Here is an 18,759-nt window from a genome sequence, read left to right on the forward strand (position 1 = left end):
CATCGCTCTGGTCGCAATGCCAATGTTGTACACCAATAGGAACGCTTGAAAAAAATAGAGGGAGTGACGTCTCCACAGTTTCCTTAGCAACGCCTGCTGCCCAGTTATACGGCAAAGGCTAGAGTGTTGAATCCGTTTTAAATTGAAAAGTTTTGGTCTTTCATCGAAGCGAAAGCAATGCGAACTATTTTAGTTTAATAGTTGTGAATGTGAACACGTCTACGTTGTCGAATTTTCAAGAGGACTCAACACTTAAAGTAGGTACAAAACGATATATTTGATTTTGTGATCTCGTGATTGCATTGTTGGCAGTGCTCCGCCACTTTCAAAGTCCGATGTAGCCTACACAGCACCGTGTTTTGACTGAGCAGAGCCGGACAACAACAATCTCGGTTCAACCAGTCCAGACATGGCGGGCGAAGGGGCGCAGCGTAAACGACAAGCTAGCAAACACAGCTGGCTAATGCAGTTAGCTGTGTAGCTAACTTTAGAGATTGATATCCACCTCATTTTCGAACGCTTTTAAAAAACGGAAGCCAAACGGGGAAACTATGAATACAACTTCCCCCTGCGCTCGCGCTCTTCATGTGCGTGCCACTAGAAATCCCCGAATTAGCTTGTGTCTGTTAGCCGTACAGAGGAAGCAGAGGGACAAACTATTTTTATAGACGGACAGCTATTCCGAGACAGCTCCATAACACCATGGCTGTAGTAAATTCTAAAGGGACTTCAGGTTACGAAAAAAAAGTACGGGAACTGTAAAAATATCTGAACACTATGAGGTGGATATGAACACATACTACTCAATTACATGCTCGCTTACACATACGGACTTACACATACACTTGATCTCGCTCTCTTCTCTCACTCATGTCTTTCTCACTATTTTTTTCTCCTCCTATTGTCGAGAACTGTTCTATAATTTAATATGTTTATTGTTTGTCTATGTATTTGTTTACATGTTTATATGTTTACAACAAGCAAAGGGAAGATATCAGAATAGGGGCATTGGGGAATAATAACATATTGTACGGGATACATATGTACTAGGGATGCGCGATATATTGGTGAACATATCAGAATCGGCCGATATTAGCTAAAAATGCCAACATATCAGGCGATTTCTAGTTGTTAAACTAGACCGATGTTAGAAATCAATGTCAAAGCTACTATGTATATCTTATATAAAGTAGGTACATGACATAATAACGCCACATTCCTAACCTAGCCCACAATGTCTGCTGTGTGGATCGAGCAGTCAACAAGTCGAGCAGTCATTTGAAAGAGTAAGAACATTTCAGCGAGACAACTCAAAGGCAAAATCCATTAAAGCCAAGATAATGGAATTCATTGCCCTTGACAATCAACCGTTCTCTGTCGTTGGGGATGTTGGCTTTCGTCACCGGTACACACTACCAAGTGTGCTATTGTTCAGATGTTGCCCTACCAGAGTTGCACAGTAATAGCGTCACTGCTATTATCTTCACGACATACTATGGAACGCCGTTTGGGTCTTTGCGTGTCAAAAAAGATAGTGTCACTGTCAAAGCTGTACAAAAAAACAAACACAGACCACGAACAATGTGTTTACAATACTGTGTTCATAATAAAGCATCATTTGTTCAACCGCAACTACTAGGGCAGCTAGCTTTAGCTTGGTACCTAGCTAGCACCAATACAACCAGCCTGAAAATAATAACCAGTAGGAACTGCAGTCATTTTCACTATTCTTAGCCATGATTAGGAATCCTTGTAAGTAAGTATTAGCTAGGTTGCCACTTGTTGTTCGCCTATTGAAATTGAACTTCAGTTCATGAAAGTAAATAGCTAACCAGATAATTAACCCTGTTGCCCAAAGATAGCTTCATCTGGCTAGGGAGGCTCAACTGAATGGGATTATGAGTTGTGAAGCTAGCCATAATAAGGATTACGCACAATAGTGGAATTTGCAGTTTGCCTTCAAAATAAAAGTATGTCATTGACAGTGATGCAAATGAATACAAATAGTAGAATTATGCCGTACTTTTATTTTGAAGGATAACCGCAAAGTCCACTATTGTGGCTAATCTTTATTGTGGCTAGCTTCACATATATGGGTCCGAGCACCATTAATCAAATAAGAACTCTCTTATAAATTAGGGTTATTTTAGATGACGACACCTTGGCTAGCTAACTATATAGCTCCTATCTTGTGTTATTTGACACGTGAAATAGTGTTATTTGACATGTCAAATGAACAACGAAAAAGCACAGCAGGTAAATGAAAGAAATAGGTTTGATTATGTTTTACTGGTAATGGGGACATATGTAAATGCCAACAAGATAACTGTTTGGTGTGTGTGTGTGTCCTTTATTTAACTAGGAAGTCAGTTAAGAACAAAGTTTTATTTACCGGACGGTGCTGGGCCAATTGTGCGTCGCCCTATGGGACTCCCAATTACGTCCGGATGTGATACAGCCAGGATTCGAACCAGGGACATTAGTGACGCAACTTGCACTGGGATGCAGTGCCTTAGACTGCTGCGTCCTTGAGTGTGTGTGTGTGTGTTAACTATTTAACTGTACTAGAATGCTTAAAAGGCCACTCGAATTTTAAATATCGGTTATCGGTGTCATGTTTTTTGGTAAGGAAAATATTGGATATCGGTATTGGCCAAAAATGTCATATCGGTTCATCACTAATTTGTACTGTAGTGAAGCCATCTCTATAGTAATGCAAGGTCTCTTTCTCGAAACATGTGAAACGTCAATTTGCTATGGAAATGCTGGGATGTGTTTTTCAATGATGTTAAAGGTAATTATGATGCAACTATGATGGTGATACGATATGGATTACAATTATCATCCTGAATATTTAGGTTGCACTACATTTTACACACATAGACACTCAACCATGCAAATTGGCAGGGTTATTAATTATTTGGACATCATACATTATAGCTTTACTCTTATACAGACATCATACACGCTCTCACTAAATCACGTCCAATATCATACACATCAATCTACTTAGATTTACTACACACATAATATCTTGTCTCAATTTCCTAACATCTGTGGCATTGGCTCACAGGAAAACAGGCAAGGGAATAAAAACAAATATTGCTAGAACCTATTTCTTGAATTCTAAATATCAGACATTTGAAAGCTCTAATTTTGACTGTCAATAATACCTCTTATGACAGTAACTTTACAAGCACTAATTATGGTCAAATTAGACTGAGAAAAGTATCTAGTTATGGTAAGGGATGAAATAAGTATAGCTAGTTATAATTGTAACGGTTTAGCAGATTATAAAAAGAAGATCAGTCTTTACATGGCTAAAAGAAAAGGAATATAACATACACTGTTTATAGGAAACTCACTCTACAGCCTTAGATGAAGTTGTGTGGAAAAAGGAATAGGGTGGTGAAATAATTTTCTGTCATGGACAAAGGAACTTGAAAGGTGTGATTTTATATTAATTAACAAAAATTTTGATCTGAATGTGCAATTTAGAGGTCGACCAATTATGATTTTTCAACGCCGATACCGATTTTATTGGAGGACCAAAAAAAAGCCGATACCGATTAATCAGTCGATTTGTTTTTAATTATATATATATATGTGTGTAATAATGACAATTACAACAATACTCAATGAACACTTTTATTTTAACTTGACATAATAGATAAATAAATAATGAAACATGTTCAATTTGGTTTAAATAATGCAAAAACAGTGTTGGAGAAGAAAGTAAAAGTGCAGTATGTGCCATGTAAAAAAAAGCTAACGTTTAAGTTCCATGCTCAGAACATGAGAGCATATGAAAGCTGGTGGTTCCTTTTAACATGAGTCTTCAATATTCCCAGTTAAGAAGTTTTAGGTTGTAGTTATAGGAATTATGATGCGTTGACTATTTCGCTCTATACCATTTTTATGTATTTCATATACCTTTGACTATTGGATGTTCTTATAGGCACCTTTAGTATTGCCAAATTAATCTTGGGACATGATAGGCTTGAAGTCATAAACAGCGCTGTGCCTAAAGCATTGCTAAGAGCTGCTGGCAAACGCAGTAAAGTGCTGTTTGAATGAATGCTTACGAGCCTGCTGCTGCCTACCACTGCTCAGTCAGACTGCTCTATCAAATATCAAATCATATACTTAATTATAATATAATAAACACACAGAAATACGAGCCTTTGGTCATTAATATGGTCAAATCCGTAAACTGTCATTTAGAAAACAAAACGTTTTACGTCTTCACACAACGAGCAACGAGCCAGGCGGCCCAAACTCCTGCAACTCTGACTCTGCTTGCACTGGGTGCAAGAGAGGTGACACAATTTCCCGAGTTAATATAGCCTGTTAACATTAATTTATTTGAACTAAATATGCAGGTTTCAAAAAATATACTTCTGTGTATTGATTTCAAGAAAGGCATTGATTTTTATGGTTATGTACATTTGTACAACAATTGTGCTTTTTTTCGTGAATGCGCTTTTGTTAAATCATCACCCATTTGGCAAAGTTGAAGAAGGCGGTTATTCTATGACAAATTAACAGGAAACGCTTTGATTATATGCAATGCAGGACAAGCTAGTTAACCAAGTAATATCATCAACCATGTGTAGTTAACTAGTAATTATGTGAAGATTGATTGTTTTTTATAAGATAAGTTTAATGCTAGCTATCAACTTACCTTGCTAGCTAGCAACTTACCTCCTTGCAGCCACAGGGTCCCTTTGATGCTGAACCGCGTAACAGGTGGTCAGCCTGCCATACAGTCTCCTCGTGGATTGCAATGTTATCGGCCATAATCGGCATCCAAAAAAGCAGATTGTTATGAAAACTTGAAATCGGCCCTAAAGGTCAACCTCTGGTACAAATAGTCAGGAATGATTCGCATGGTAGGTGGATCTTTTTGAATATGAAAGTGAATGAAAAAGAGATTTGGCTCATTAATCTATACGGTCCAAATCAGGATGATCCATACTTCTTCGAAAATATTTATACCAATTTATTGAACTTACAGGCAACAAATGATCAAATCATTATTGTGGGAGACTATAACATAGTGTATAACACAGACTTAAATCAAGCTAGTCGACTAGTCGTCTTGACTACTTTCTTGTCTCATTCTCTCTTGCATCAGGTTAAAAAAAGTTTTAATAGGAGACAGAATATGATCAGATCATCATCTAATTGGCCTTCACATAACTCTAATAGAATTTCCACGTGGATGGGGATATTGGAAATGCAATCAAAGTTTACTGGAAGACAACTTATTTTTAACTAAGTCAAGTTTGGACACACCTACTCATTCAAGGGTTTTTCTTTATTTTTACTATTTTCTACATCGTAGAATATTAGTGAAGACATCAAAACTATGACATAACACATGGAATCATTTAGTAACCAAAAAAGTGTGTATATTTTATATTTCAGATTCTTCAAAGCAGCCACCCTTTGCCTTGATGACAGCTTTGCACACTCTTGGCATTCTCTCAACGAGCTTCATGAGGAATGCTTTTCTAACAGTCTTGAAGGAGTTACCACAAATTCTGAGCACTTGTTGGCTGTTTTTCCTTCACTCTGCAGTCCAACTCATCCCAAACCATCTCAGTTGGGTTGAGGTCGGGTGATTGTGGAGGCCAGGTCATCTGATGCAGCACTCCATCACTCTCCTTTTTAGCCAAATAGCCCTTACACAGCCTGGAGGTGTGTTTTGAGTCATTGTCCTGTTGAAAAACAAATGATAGTCCCACTAAGCGCAAAGCAGATGGGATGTTGTATCGCTGCAGAATGCTGTGGTAGCCATGCTGGTTAAGTGTGCCTTGAATTCTAAATAAATCACAGACGGCGTCACCAGCAAAGCACTCCCACACCATCACACCTCCTCCATGCTTCAAGGTGGGAACCACACATGCAAAGATCATCCATTCACCTACTCTGCGTCTCACAAAGACATGGCGGTTGGAACCAAATATCTTCTTGGCCTAAGCAAGTCTCTTCTTCTTATTGGTGGCCTTTTAGTAGTGATTTCGTTGCAGCAATTCAACCATGAAGGCCTGATTCACGAAGTCTCCTCTGAACAGTTGATGTTGAGATGTGTCTATTACTTGAACTCTGTGAACCATTTATTTTGGCTGCAATCTGAGGCTGGTAATTCTAACTCCTTATGGTATAGGCCAAAAGCCAGGGAAAATGCAGCGCGGCAAATTCAAATAAAATGATTTAAAAATCAAACTTTCATTACATCACACATGTAAGATACTAAATTAAAGCTTCACTCGTTGTGAATCCAGCCAACTTGTCAGATTTTTAAAAGGCTTTTCGGCGAAAGCATAAGAAGCTATTATCTGATGATAGCACAACAGTAAACAGGGTAGCATATTTCAACCCTGCAGGCGCTACACAAAATGCAGAAATAAAATATAAAACATGCCTTACCTTTGACAAGCTTCTTTTGTTTGGCACTCCAATATGTCCCATAAACATCACAATTGGTCCTTTTGTTCGATTAATTCCTTCCATATATATATACAAAATGTCCATTTATTTGGCGCGTTTGATCCAGAAAAAACAGCTTCCAAATTACGCAACGTCACTACAAAATATCTCAAAAGTTGCCTGTAAACTTTGCCAAAACATTTCAAACTACATTTGTAATACAACTTGCTATTTTTAATAATCGATCAAATTGAAGATAGGTCTATCTGTGTTCAATACAGGAAGACAACAAACCAAGCTACTTTTCAAGTCTTGCGCAACTCTTAACAGTGTTATGCTGTTCCTAGATGGCTGTACTTCTTCATTGCACAAAGGAATAACCTCAACCAAATTCCAGACTGGTGGCATCCAGTGAAAGCGGTAGGAACTGAAAACAAGTTCCTAAGAAATATAGTTTCCCAATGAGAACTCATTGAACAGACAGAGATCTAAAAAAAAAAAAAATTCTGAACGGTTAGTCCTCGGGGTTTTGCCTGCTACATAAGTTCTGTTATACTCACAGACATGATTCAAACATTTTTAGAAACTTCAGAGTGTTTTCTATCCAAATGTACTACTAATATGCATATCTTATATTCTTGGCATGATTAGCAGGAAGTTGAAATTGGGCATGCTATTTATCCAAAGGTGAAAATGCTGCCCCCTTTACCTTACGAAGCTAACTAACTTATCCTCTGCAGCAGAGGTAACTCCTCATGAGAGGACCGACTGCACTTGAAGAAATTTGCAAAGTTCTTGACATTTTCTGCATGGAGTTACCTTCATGTCTTAAAGTAATGATGGACTTTCATGAAACATTTACGAACATTTGAACATCTTGGCCATGTTCTGTTATAATCTCCACCCAGCACAGCCAGAAGAGGACTGGCCACCCCTCATAGCCTGGTTCCTCTCTAGGTTTCTTCCTAGGTTTTGGCCTTTCTAGCCAGTTTTTCCTATCCACCGTGCTTCTACACCAGCATTGCTTGCTGTTTGGGGTTTTAGGCTGGGTTTCAGTACAGCACTTTGAGATATCAGCTGATGTAAGAAGGGCTATATAAATACATTTGATTTAATTTGATGCTTATTTGATCTGTTCTTGCCATAATATGGACTTGGTCTTTTACCAAATAGTATATTCTGTATACCATTCCTACCTTGTCACAACACAACTGATTGGCAAACACATTAAGAAGGAAAGAAATTACACAAATTAACTTTTAACAAAGCACGCACAGATGTTAATCGAAATTCATTCCAGGTGACTATCTCATGAAGCTGGTTGAGAGAATACCGAGAGTGTGCAAAGCTGTCATCAAGGCAAAGGGTGGCTACTTTGAAGAATCTCAAATATATCAAATATATTTTGATTTGATTAACACTTTTTTGGTTACTACATGATTCCATATGTGTTTATTTCATAGTTTAGATGTCTTCACTATTATTTTACAATGTAGAAAATTGTAAAAATAAAGATACCCTGGAATGAGTTGGTGTGTGGTACTTGTGGTATATATATATATACACCACATTTAGTATCTTACATATATATATATATACACACTGCTCCAAAAAATAAAGGGAACACTAAAATAACACATCCTAGATCTGAATGAATGAAATATTCTTATTAAATACTTTTTTCTTTACATAGTTGAATGTGCTGACAACAAAATCACACAAATTATCAATGGAAATCAAATTTATCAACCCATGGAGGTCTGGATTTGGAGTCACACTCAAAATTAAAGTGGAAAACCACACTACAGGCTGATCCAACTTTGATCTAATGTCCTTAAAACAAGTCAAAATGAGGCTCAGTAGTGTGTGTGATCTCCACGTGCCTGTATAACCTCCCTACAACGCCTGGGCATGCTCCTGATGAGGTGGCGGATGGTCTCCTGAGGGATCTCCACCCAGACCTGGACTAAAGCATCCGCCAACTCCTGGACAGTCTGTGGTGCAACGTGGCGTTGGTGGATGGAGCAATACATGATGTCCCAGATGTGCTCAATTGGATTCAGGTCTGGGGAACAGGCGGGCCAGTCCATAGCATCAATGCCTTCCTCTTGCAGGAACTGCTGACACACTCCAGCCACATGAGGTCTAGCATTGTCTTGCATTAGGAGGAACCCAGGGCCAACCGCACCAGCATATGGTCTCACAAGGGGTCTGAGGATCTCATCTCGGTACCTAATGGCAGTCAGGCTACCTCTGGCGAGCACATGGAGGGCTGTGCGGCCCCCCAAAGAAATGCCACCCCAAACTATGACTGACCCACTGCCAAACCGGTCATGCTGGAGGATGTTGCAGGCAGCAGAACGTTCTCCATGGCGTCTCCAGACTCTGTCACGTCTGTCACATGTGCTCAGTGTGAACCTGCTTTCATCTGTGAAGAGCACAGGGAGCCAGTGGCGAATTTGCCAATCTTGGTGTTCTCTGGCAAATGCCAAACGTCCTGCACGGTGTTGGGCTGTAAGCACAACCCCCACCTGTGGACGTCGGGCCCTCATACCAACCTCATGGAGTCTGTTTCTGACCGTTTGAGCAGACACATGCACATTTGTGGCCTGTTGGAGGTCATTTTGCAAGGCTCTGGCAGTGCTCCTCCTGCTCCTCCTTGCACAAAGGCGGAGGTAGCGGTCCTGCTGCTGGGTTGTTGGCCTCCTCCACGTCTCCTGATGTACTGGCCTGTCTCCTGGTAGCACCTCCATGCTCTGGACACTACGCTGACAGACACAGCAAACCTTCTTGCCACAGCTCGTATTGATGTGCCATCCTGGATGAGCTGCACTACCTGAGCTACTTGTGTGGGTTGTCGACTCCGTCTCATGCTACCACTAGAGTGAAAGCACCGCCAGCATTCAAAAGTGACCAAAACATCAGCCAGGAAGCATAGGAACTGAGAAGTGGTTTGTGGTCACCACCTGCAGAACCACTCCTTTATTGGGGGTGTCTTGATAATTGCCTATAATTTCCACCTGTTGTCTATTCCATTTGCACAACAGCATGTGAAATTTATTGTCAATCAGTGTTGCTTCCTAAGTGGACAGTTTGATTTCACAGAAGTGTGATTGACTTGGAGTTACATTGTGTTGTTTAAGTGTTCCCTTTTATTTTTTTGAGCAGTGTGTGTGTATATGTGTGTATATATATATATATATATATATATACATATACACACATATATACACATATATATATCTCTGTTTAGCAATATATATTTATATTGCTAAACAGGTAGAGCTCAAAACAGGTTTGGCTCTGCCGGGTCGACACTGCTGATGATGTGCCTGGACCTTGTCGGCTAATTTGCTGAGAAAAAAAACATAACTGACCCAAATGGTTGCCCAATCAGGTAGGCTTGATGCAGTTCTTTCGAGGTGAATATGCATTCAAAAGGCAGGCTTTTGAGTGGTTATACAAATGACAGGCTATTCACTGCAGTTTACAGCCTAGACTAGAGTTGTGTACTAACTTAGTGAAGTTCTTCATTACTTTGTGTTTTTGTAGCCTAGGTATGATACATGTCTTGTCCCTAGAACAATAGGTTAGCTTTTCTAGCTAGGTGTGCACCAGGGTACTGGGAGGGAGCGCACTCAGCCCAACCTCAGGAGCGCATGTAGTGTAGAGGCAACCTATGATTTCGTTATCTGATTTAACTTTTTTTTATTTCGCTGTGTAAATGGACTGCATATATTCACTGTGATATTAAGCCTAATGTTGAACTATGAATTATGGGCAAATATGCATTCGCATCTTAGGCTATAGCCTACATCTCGAGCCTGTCTGTCATCATTCTTCTGTTGCGCAAATACGCACCTGGCCTCTCTGCTGCCATGGCTATTCCTCTTAAATCTGGTGGCTTCTCAGGAAAATACAGTCTACAAAAACATGTTGGACACTTATTTCGACAGATTTTCTTTAGCCTACTAAGAGCCTATTGGAGGAGAGATACACGCTTGCTCTTCTTGCTGAATGTAAAATAGGCTACAGCATTAAGAACGCGCGGAGAGTTGGATAAGTCCATATTTTCTTATAGTAGTAGGCCGATCTTCACCGGGCTACATCCTGACAAAATACACAATATGAGTAGCCTGCTAATGTACCTTTCTGGACCTTCTAAACTGTTGAGAATAGACCCAAACCGATCCAAATGGTTGCATAACAAAGGCTTAGGCTGTAGGACTATGCAGTTATTTAGGCATTAAATAAAATAGGACGTTTGAACGGTTATTCAAATTTGTCTAAATCGCTGCAGTTTACACCCTTTTAGAGAATTTTGTACTCACTTGATAACAATATATTCCTCATTGAATTGTGTTTTTGTAGCCCAGGTATAATATTTTTCTTGACTAAAAATGTAGGCCTAATCAATAGTGAAGCTTTGCGTTCACAGGGAATAAAAAAAAAAATTCTAGGCCTAATAGCCTATTCAGGGAAAGAAGCAGGCTTGTTCTTGCTAATTGCTCAATGTAAAACAGGCCTACAGCATAGAAAATGCATGTCGGGGTTAAGTTTTAGGAGAGAATGCATTGGTGTGATCACTTTTAGCCTGTTATGATAACATTCTTGTACTGATGCATTGCAAATAGTTGCACAGGACATACAGAGAGATGAGCTCAGTGAAAAAGAAGACCGAAAGGAATTGACAACCATTAGAAACATGGAAATCGGGCCTCCTGAGTGGCGCAGTGGTCTAAGGCATTGCATCGCCGTGCTAGAGGGTGTCAATACAGATCCAGGTTCAATCCCGGGCTGTGTCGCAACCCGCCGCGACTGGGAGACCCATGAGATGGCGCACAATTGGTCCGGGTTAGGGGAGGGTTTGGTTGGCTGGGATGGCCTTGTCCCATCGCGCTCTAGCAACTCCTTGTGGCGGCCGGACGCATGCACGCTGACTTCAGGTCGCCAGCTGTACTGTGTTTCCTCCGACACATTGGTACGGCTGGCTTCCGGGTTAAGCGAGCAGTGTGTCAAGAAGCAGTGCGGCTTGTCGGGTCGTGTTTCAGAGGATGGATGGCTCTCAACCTTTGCCTCTCCCCAGTTCGTACAAAATTGGGGAGAAAAAAGGATAATAAGTACAAAACAAGAATAATGGAAACATTGAAATCACTTACAAACCACTTGAGCAATGAGACAATGACATGTTGTATAAGACGTGCAGGCTAAACTGCATTTGTTGTTGAATTGATCAATTTATATACGAGTTAGGCCTAATATTATTTTTCATTAGGCCTACATGTACATGGAAGTATTACTTGCAGTTGTCACTATGACAATGATCACACCCTGAAAGCACTGAATGGTCTGAACCAGTATATGTGTTAGAGACCTCATGAATGGTCTGTTTTGCCACTTTATTAATAGGCAGCAAGCAGTTGCATGCGTTGGATCAGTTGATTGACAGGTGTAGGACTGTAAAACAAACTTTCCTCTAGTGTGGATGCCCACCTTTGTTTTTATAGTTAATAGCCTATAGTTTATCATTATAGTTAGTGAATTTGAATTAAATTAATATCAAATTACACTTGTGTACTTTTATACTCTATAAATGTACTCCTTTAAATCACCGGCGTGCTGCAGTAGAGCGGAAGTCGAATGCATCACTTCCGTTGTTTGGCTTTGCCCATAGCAACGTTTGAAAATGAGGTGGATCGCTAGTAAGCTGTTATTGGCTTGCTCTCTTGACAGTACGCAAGTGTGATTATTGTGGCTAACTGTTTGTTGTTTGTTACTGTCTGCTAACGTTAGCTAGATTGCTTGCCTAGTGAATTTTACTCCATATGCGGCTAGGTTGAAACTGTGTTTAAATGTTTCATGTGATGTGTAGCCTTACTACACTGTGATTATCGGCTCTAACTATAACTCTTTTTATTTCTATGATTAGGACGATTCAACCCCATTGTAGATGGTTTGGTTTGAGAGGTCCAAGGAAGAGCAAAGATGAGCAAACCACAGAGCCACAGGAGGCCCTCATCCACTATGATGTACCACCTGAGAGCATCTAAGCCAGAGTCTGAGAGGGACTCCGGTTTCTCAGGTGTTACAAACACACGAATGTACACCCTGCCTCTCTATCAACTCTAATCCAGAAATCTAGGCCACCACCATTTCCTCAGCGAAATTGTTGTTTTGAGCACCAGGAGTGGTGACCAATTTTCTTTTTTTTTTGCTGTGGGTTCACTCAGCTATGACTAGGTCAGGGCATGATTCCCATGGAATCTTTACTGTGGCTGTGGAGTTATTACCTCAAGCTGTTATCTCTCTGTTACCCTTGCAAATATTTCCAAAATTGCTCTTCAAGATCTTGGCACAAAAAGAAAACAAAGGTGGTGGTGTTTCTATTAAGTTTTTGTTTTGTTTTTTTCTCCTTTCCAGATGCCAGCTCTGGGTACCAGAATGTGATGGACCAAACTGACTCGGAGGACATGGTGAGGGCCCCAGGTCCCCAGGTGGCTGTAGCCGGAGGATCCTACCCTGGCCTCTCCCCCATGATCATCATGAACAACATAGTCCTGAATCTGGTACTGTAGACTAAACTGTGCCTTGTTTGTGACCTATGTGCTATTATTCTCTGCTCAGCTTGTAGTTCAGTTGTACTGTGGTTGGGTTTATTAGCTTCAATATTCCAGGGCTCTACAGTGACTTTTTTTAACAAGGAGCACATGTCCTCCTAAGTGGAAAAAAATGTAGCACAATTAAAAATATTTTAGTTACTAAAGCGGCAATCCGCATTTGAAACAATAACAAAGCATTTTCCCCACCAGTGTTTTGGTAAAAGGTTGAGGGACGGGGCTGGAGGAATGTAACCACCCTCAAAATCACAGAGCTATGGATGCAAGGACTGACCATACATGATATCACAATTATAGTTTTAACCATTTAACCACACCAGATACTTTTACTTTGTTTACAAACATTGGAAAACATGTTTTATATTTTGGCTTCTAATGGGGTAAGACGGTTGAACTTAGCTAATGGGGCATTAATAAGTTATGCTCTTCAAGAATCAATGGGTTTATATCATTAATATATGTCCAAAAATTGATGTAATAAGTGTAGATTGGTGCTTTAATTATAAGACTTGCCAGAAATGACAACATAGTGTTAGGAGCACCAGAAAATGTGATTTTTAAGATTGAGATAATATCCTACATTTGGCCTATATCTCCTGAAGAAGCTCTCCCTTATCTTTTCTGTCTGTGCCACGACATGTTTGCATACTACTGAGGCTGAGGGACAGCGAAGAAATCATTACAACAATTATTACCTTTGATATTTTTTTTAATCTAGGGTGCTCCCAGATTTAAAAAAATCCAGCACATCAAAATATTTAGGAGCAAATGCCCTTAAATGGTAACACTGTAGAGCCCTACATTCCTTTAACACAGGGAACAATTACAGTACTGCATTCTTCTTTGTCAATTACTATCTTTTTGTATGATCTAATGAGTGAGATGGTATTATGATGCCCCCAGCCAAGCCCAATGTCTCCAGTAGTAAAGCCCTGGGGCTTCCCTTCCTCCCTGGAGATTCTCCCCCAGTCCCAGGTGGTCCTCCTCCATCCCATGGTCCCCAACGGCAGCAACAACATCAGTAACAACATCTCTCCAAAGCGTTCCTCAGACAAGCACCGGGACTCCAAGAATAACTACCTGCCCATACTGAAATCTTATCCAAAAATCGCCCCTCACCCTGGGGAGAGCTCTTCCAGGAGGCAAGGGGCCTCTTCGGCTGAGAGGGGAAGTTCAACGCCTGGGTATCACGGGAGGCGTAACCAGTGGTATCGTCACCATGGCGACAAACTGTACAGCTCCCATAGCCCCCAGCCAAGGCCTCTGACACCCCTCCAAACAGTGGCCACCTTAGAGGTTGTTGACAAACAAACACAGCTGGCCAGCTCTCAGAAGCTGCCAATACCTCAGTTCCTAGGCATGCCTCACTCCCTGGGCACTGAGGCCACTGCTGTAGTCTCCAATAAAGGTGCACCTGTGTCGGAGGCGAGCAGTTGCCAAGGCAACAACGACCGCTGCCAAGACGGCCTGTCCACAGACAACAACAAAGGTAAACGCTTCAGCAACACCTACAACATCCTCAGCAACTCTGGCCTGCTGGGCATAACGCTACGCATCAAGGAGCTGATCAGGCAGAACCGGCGCACCCAGGGCCATTTGAAGCAGCTGCAGGAGCAGACAGATCTGTTTGTGGAGGCCCTGGGCAGTGGTGACCCCCTGGTCTGGACTAGGCTCCAGCTGACCCTGCAGCTAGACACAGACCCTGCCAGGGCTGAGGAGGGGCAGTGTCAGGCCATGGATCCACAGGTTATCCTGGCATAAGACACTAGCAGAAGGAGGTGCATGAATCATAAGCACACCTGCTGTAAACCAGTACAAATGGAGAAACGTGCTTAACCCTTGAACCCTTGCCTATAATCAGTGTTCTGTTTAAATAGCAAGTACTGCTTGCAATAGGGCTATGGCTTCTAGATTAATACATCTATCAATACATGCAGGGAATAGATACGGATAAAATAATACAATGAATTAATCCGTACCTGGCCAGAACAGTAACTGCTTTATTATGGGCGAAACATCACTTTATGACAACGATAATCATTTTTGGGACCAAAATGTAAAGATGATTTAAGTACACCAGACATTAGAGTTTTGTGTACATTTAAAAATTGCTTTAAAAACTTTAACCAATAAGGGGAAATTAGGAACAGCTCTAAGAATATTTCATAGTTGATCGTATTTAGTCAGAGAATATTTTAGCTAGCCTAGCAATATGTCCTCTTGTGTATTCAGTACTAGACTAGCGCAGCGCTCAACTGTATATTACTGATTGTGATTCTTTAGAGGGCTGTACATAAAGCTTTTGTATTATTATGATGTATTTTTTTAGGTATGTACCTAGTATGTATCTAGTGAAATATGGCCTTGTCCTTGATGTTGCTATTTCTTTGAAACCTGCCTTTGAATTAGGACAACATCAATAACTGAATAGAGTACAGTACAATGCGTCTTTTGTTAATTAAAGACCAAAAAATTAATGCCTGTTAAATGCAGAAAATTATAGCTACTGAAGTGACGGCACCCATTCTTATGTATGTTATTGAAATACTGTCTTGCATTATACACTGAACAAAAATATAAACGCAACATGTAAAGTGTTGGTCCCATGTTTCATGAGCTGAAATAAAAGATCTCAGAAAGGTTCCATACGCAAACAAAGCTTCTTTCTCTCAAAAAAAAAGATGTCCAGCCCTGTTAATGAACATTTCTCCTTTGCCAAGATAATCCATCCACCTGACAGGTGTGGCATATCAAGAATCTGATTAAACAGCATGATCATTACACAGGTGCAACATGTGCTGGGGACAATAAGGCCACTCAAAAATGTGCAGTTGCCACAGATGTCTCAAGTCTTTTGAGGGAGTGTGCAATTGGCATGCAGACTGCAAGAATGTCTACCTGAGCTTTTGCCATAGAATTTAATGTTAATTTCTCTACCATAAGCCACCTCCAACATTGTTTTATAGAATCTGGCAGTACATCAAATCGGCCTCGCAATGCAGACGACGTGTATGGTGTTGTGTGGGCAAGCGCTTTGCTGACGTCAACATTGTGATCAGAGTGCCCCATGGTGGCGGTTGGGTTATGGTATGGGCAGGCATAAGCTATGGACAACAAACACAATTGCATTTTATCGATGGCAATTTGAATGCACAGAGATATGTGACGAGTTCCCAAGGTCCAATGTCGTGCCATTTATCCTCCGCCATCGCCTCATGTTTCAGCATGATAATGCACGGCCCCATTTCACAAGCATCTGTCAACAATTCCTGGAAGCTGAAAATGTCCCAGTTGTTCCATGGCCTGCATTCTCACCAGACATGTCACCCATTGAGCATGTTTGGTATGCTCTGGATCAACGTGTTTGACAACGTGTTCCGGTTCCTGCCAATATCCAGCAACTTTGCACAGCCATTGAAGAGGAGTGGGACAACATTCCACAGGCCACAATCAAGAGCCTGATCAACTCTATGCGAAGGTGTGTCGCCATGTATGAGGCAAATGGTGGTCACACCAGATACTGACTGGTTTTCTGATCCACGCCCCTACCATTTTTTAAAGGTATCTGACCAACAGATGCACATCTGTTTTCCCAGTCATGTGAAATCCATAGATTAGGACCTAATGAATTAATTTCAATTGACTGATTTCCTTATATGAACTGTAACTATTTACAGTTCATATAATTTACGTTGTTGCGTTATTTTTGTTCAGTATAGGTTGTACTACATATTACATAATATTTCATTCAATATTTGAGTTGAGGAAAAACCCCAGTGGTTGCAGGCTAATAAAACATTTCTTAATGATAATGTTTTTTATTCAGATCTGAGGAGTCAGATGGCTGATGAAAAGTAGCATTGTGTTGATTGTTATCTCTCTCTAACTCGAACTAGTCCTTCACATGCTGTATTGTACATAACACAGAAAGAACTGTTAAATGTTTTATATTTGAAGTTATTACTAGTCAGCTCATTTGTAATTTACTAGAATCCCACTCTTTGTGCTAAAGTGTCTTCAGCTGAAGCAGTTCTTGTTTTAAAGGACTTTACTGGAACGTTCATGTAGGGGGAGTGGTAAAAATAGCTTGGAAGTGATCATATTTATATATTTAAATGCTATTAGGAATGAATACTTATTCAAAGATTTTGTATTTTAAATGTGTTTCCTAAACGCAAGTTACATCATTTCATTTGAGTTTTTCTTTGTGTTTTGGCCAATTATTTGATTGTGCCTATAAAATGCTCTTTGTTCTTCAACTTTAACAAGAGAAAGTACTGCCAAATGTCAGTCATACATGTGTATGTCCCGGGACTGACAAAATACTGAAATGTAGGCCTAATGCTCTTCTGGTTTTGTCCAGTGTGATTAGAATATTAGTTACAGTAGGTGCTCAGTATTTTCTTGACTGTACATCTATTTACTAGAATGTAGCATTTGGTAATAGACTTACAACTGTTGTAGGTACTGATAATTCATGTATTAATGTTACAATGGCTCTCAAAGGTTTAGGTAAGCTAGCCTTCTCAAACTATTGGCTCTCTAGTAATACAGTAACTAGCTTTGTGTTGTGTGTTCTTAGTGATTTGGAGGTATTGATATGTTTTCAAAATTGGTATGGCAAAATACTGCGATCATCAGTACAAAGTAAAGTACAGGAAAATTCTAGCTTTGGAGAATAGCACAAAGACCGTTTTAACCATCATTTACTGAAGTGCACTTTTTTTGTACTTTTTTAAAGAAATATTGTTTGCATTGACATGGTTGCTTAATAAACAGTGGTTTTGAAATGATTTTACACTCTGTTGTTGGTGTTTTTGAGCGCACTCCATCTGAGCCAGAAAAGACCACTGCCATATTGAACTGTTTTATTGGTAATATAACAGGAATAGACTAAATAGTTCTACAAAGCAGTTTGTTTTTCCATAAGATCATTTATTTGCTCCAGATGGAATCTAATACCAGAATAAATACCAGAATATTCATTACAGTTAAAGATGGGCTGTAAAATGTTATACAGTGCCTTCAGAAAGTATTCACACCCCTTGACTTTTTCCATATTTTGTTGTGTTACATTTGACATTTCTACAATTTAGATTGTTTTGTCACAGGCCTACACACAATACCACATAATGTCAAAGTGGAATTATATATTTATTTTACCATTTTAATAAAAAATGAAAAGCTGAAATGACTCAAGACAAGTATTCAATCCCTTTGTTGTGGCAAGCCTAAATACGTTCTGAAGTGAACATTTGCTTAAGTCACTATACTGTAAGTTGCATGGAATCACTCTGTGTGCAATAATAGTGTTTAACATACCTCATCTCTGTACTCGTACAATTATTTGTAAAGTCCCTCAGTCGAGCAGTGCATTTTAAACCGATTCAACCAAAAAGACCAGGAAGGTTTTCAAATGCCTCGCAAAGAAGGGCACCTATTGGTAGATTTTTTATTTTTTTTAAGCAGACATTGAATATCTCTTTGAGCATAGTGAAGTTATTACACTTTGGATTGTGTATCAATACATCCAGTCATTACAAATATACAATGGCAAATATACAATGGCTGTGTGTGTGGAGAAAACAGAGGCTGGATCAACAACATTGTAGTTACTCCACAATACTACACTAAGAGTGAAAAGAACATGCATCGTGTTTACAACAAGGCACTAAAGTAATACTGCAAAAAAGGCGGCAAAAAAAAT

At 40.0% G+C, this 18,759-nt stretch overlaps 1 protein-coding gene across 4 annotated transcripts; it reads left to right on the top strand.

Moving 5' to 3' along the window:
- Nucleotides 1-70: 70 nt before the first annotated feature.
- cipca (CLOCK-interacting pacemaker a) lies at nucleotides 71-17,850 on the top strand. 4 transcript variants are annotated; one of them, XM_020501175.2, is made up of 4 exons: nucleotides 71-257; nucleotides 12,365-12,517; nucleotides 12,856-13,001; nucleotides 13,956-17,850. In XM_020501175.2, exons 2-4 carry the CDS (start codon nucleotides 12,421-12,423, stop codon nucleotides 14,811-14,813), a joined length of 1,101 nt encoding a protein of 366 aa, XP_020356764.1. In that variant the 5' UTR covers nucleotides 71-257; nucleotides 12,365-12,420; the 3' UTR covers nucleotides 14,814-17,850. The 4 variants fall into 4 exon arrangements, with proteins under 4 accessions (XP_020356764.1, XP_031644019.1, XP_020356767.1 ...); XM_031788159.1 differs by having other exon boundaries at nucleotides 73-257; nucleotides 12,365-13,001; XM_020501178.2 differs by lacking the exon at nucleotides 12,365-12,517 and having other exon boundaries at nucleotides 73-257.
- Nucleotides 17,851-18,759: the final 909 nt, after the last annotated feature.

The sequence above is a fragment of the Oncorhynchus kisutch genome, linkage group LG14, assembly GCF_002021735.2.
Source record: "Oncorhynchus kisutch isolate 150728-3 linkage group LG14, Okis_V2, whole genome shotgun sequence".
NCBI classification, from domain to species: domain Eukaryota; kingdom Metazoa; phylum Chordata; class Actinopteri; order Salmoniformes; family Salmonidae; genus Oncorhynchus; species Oncorhynchus kisutch.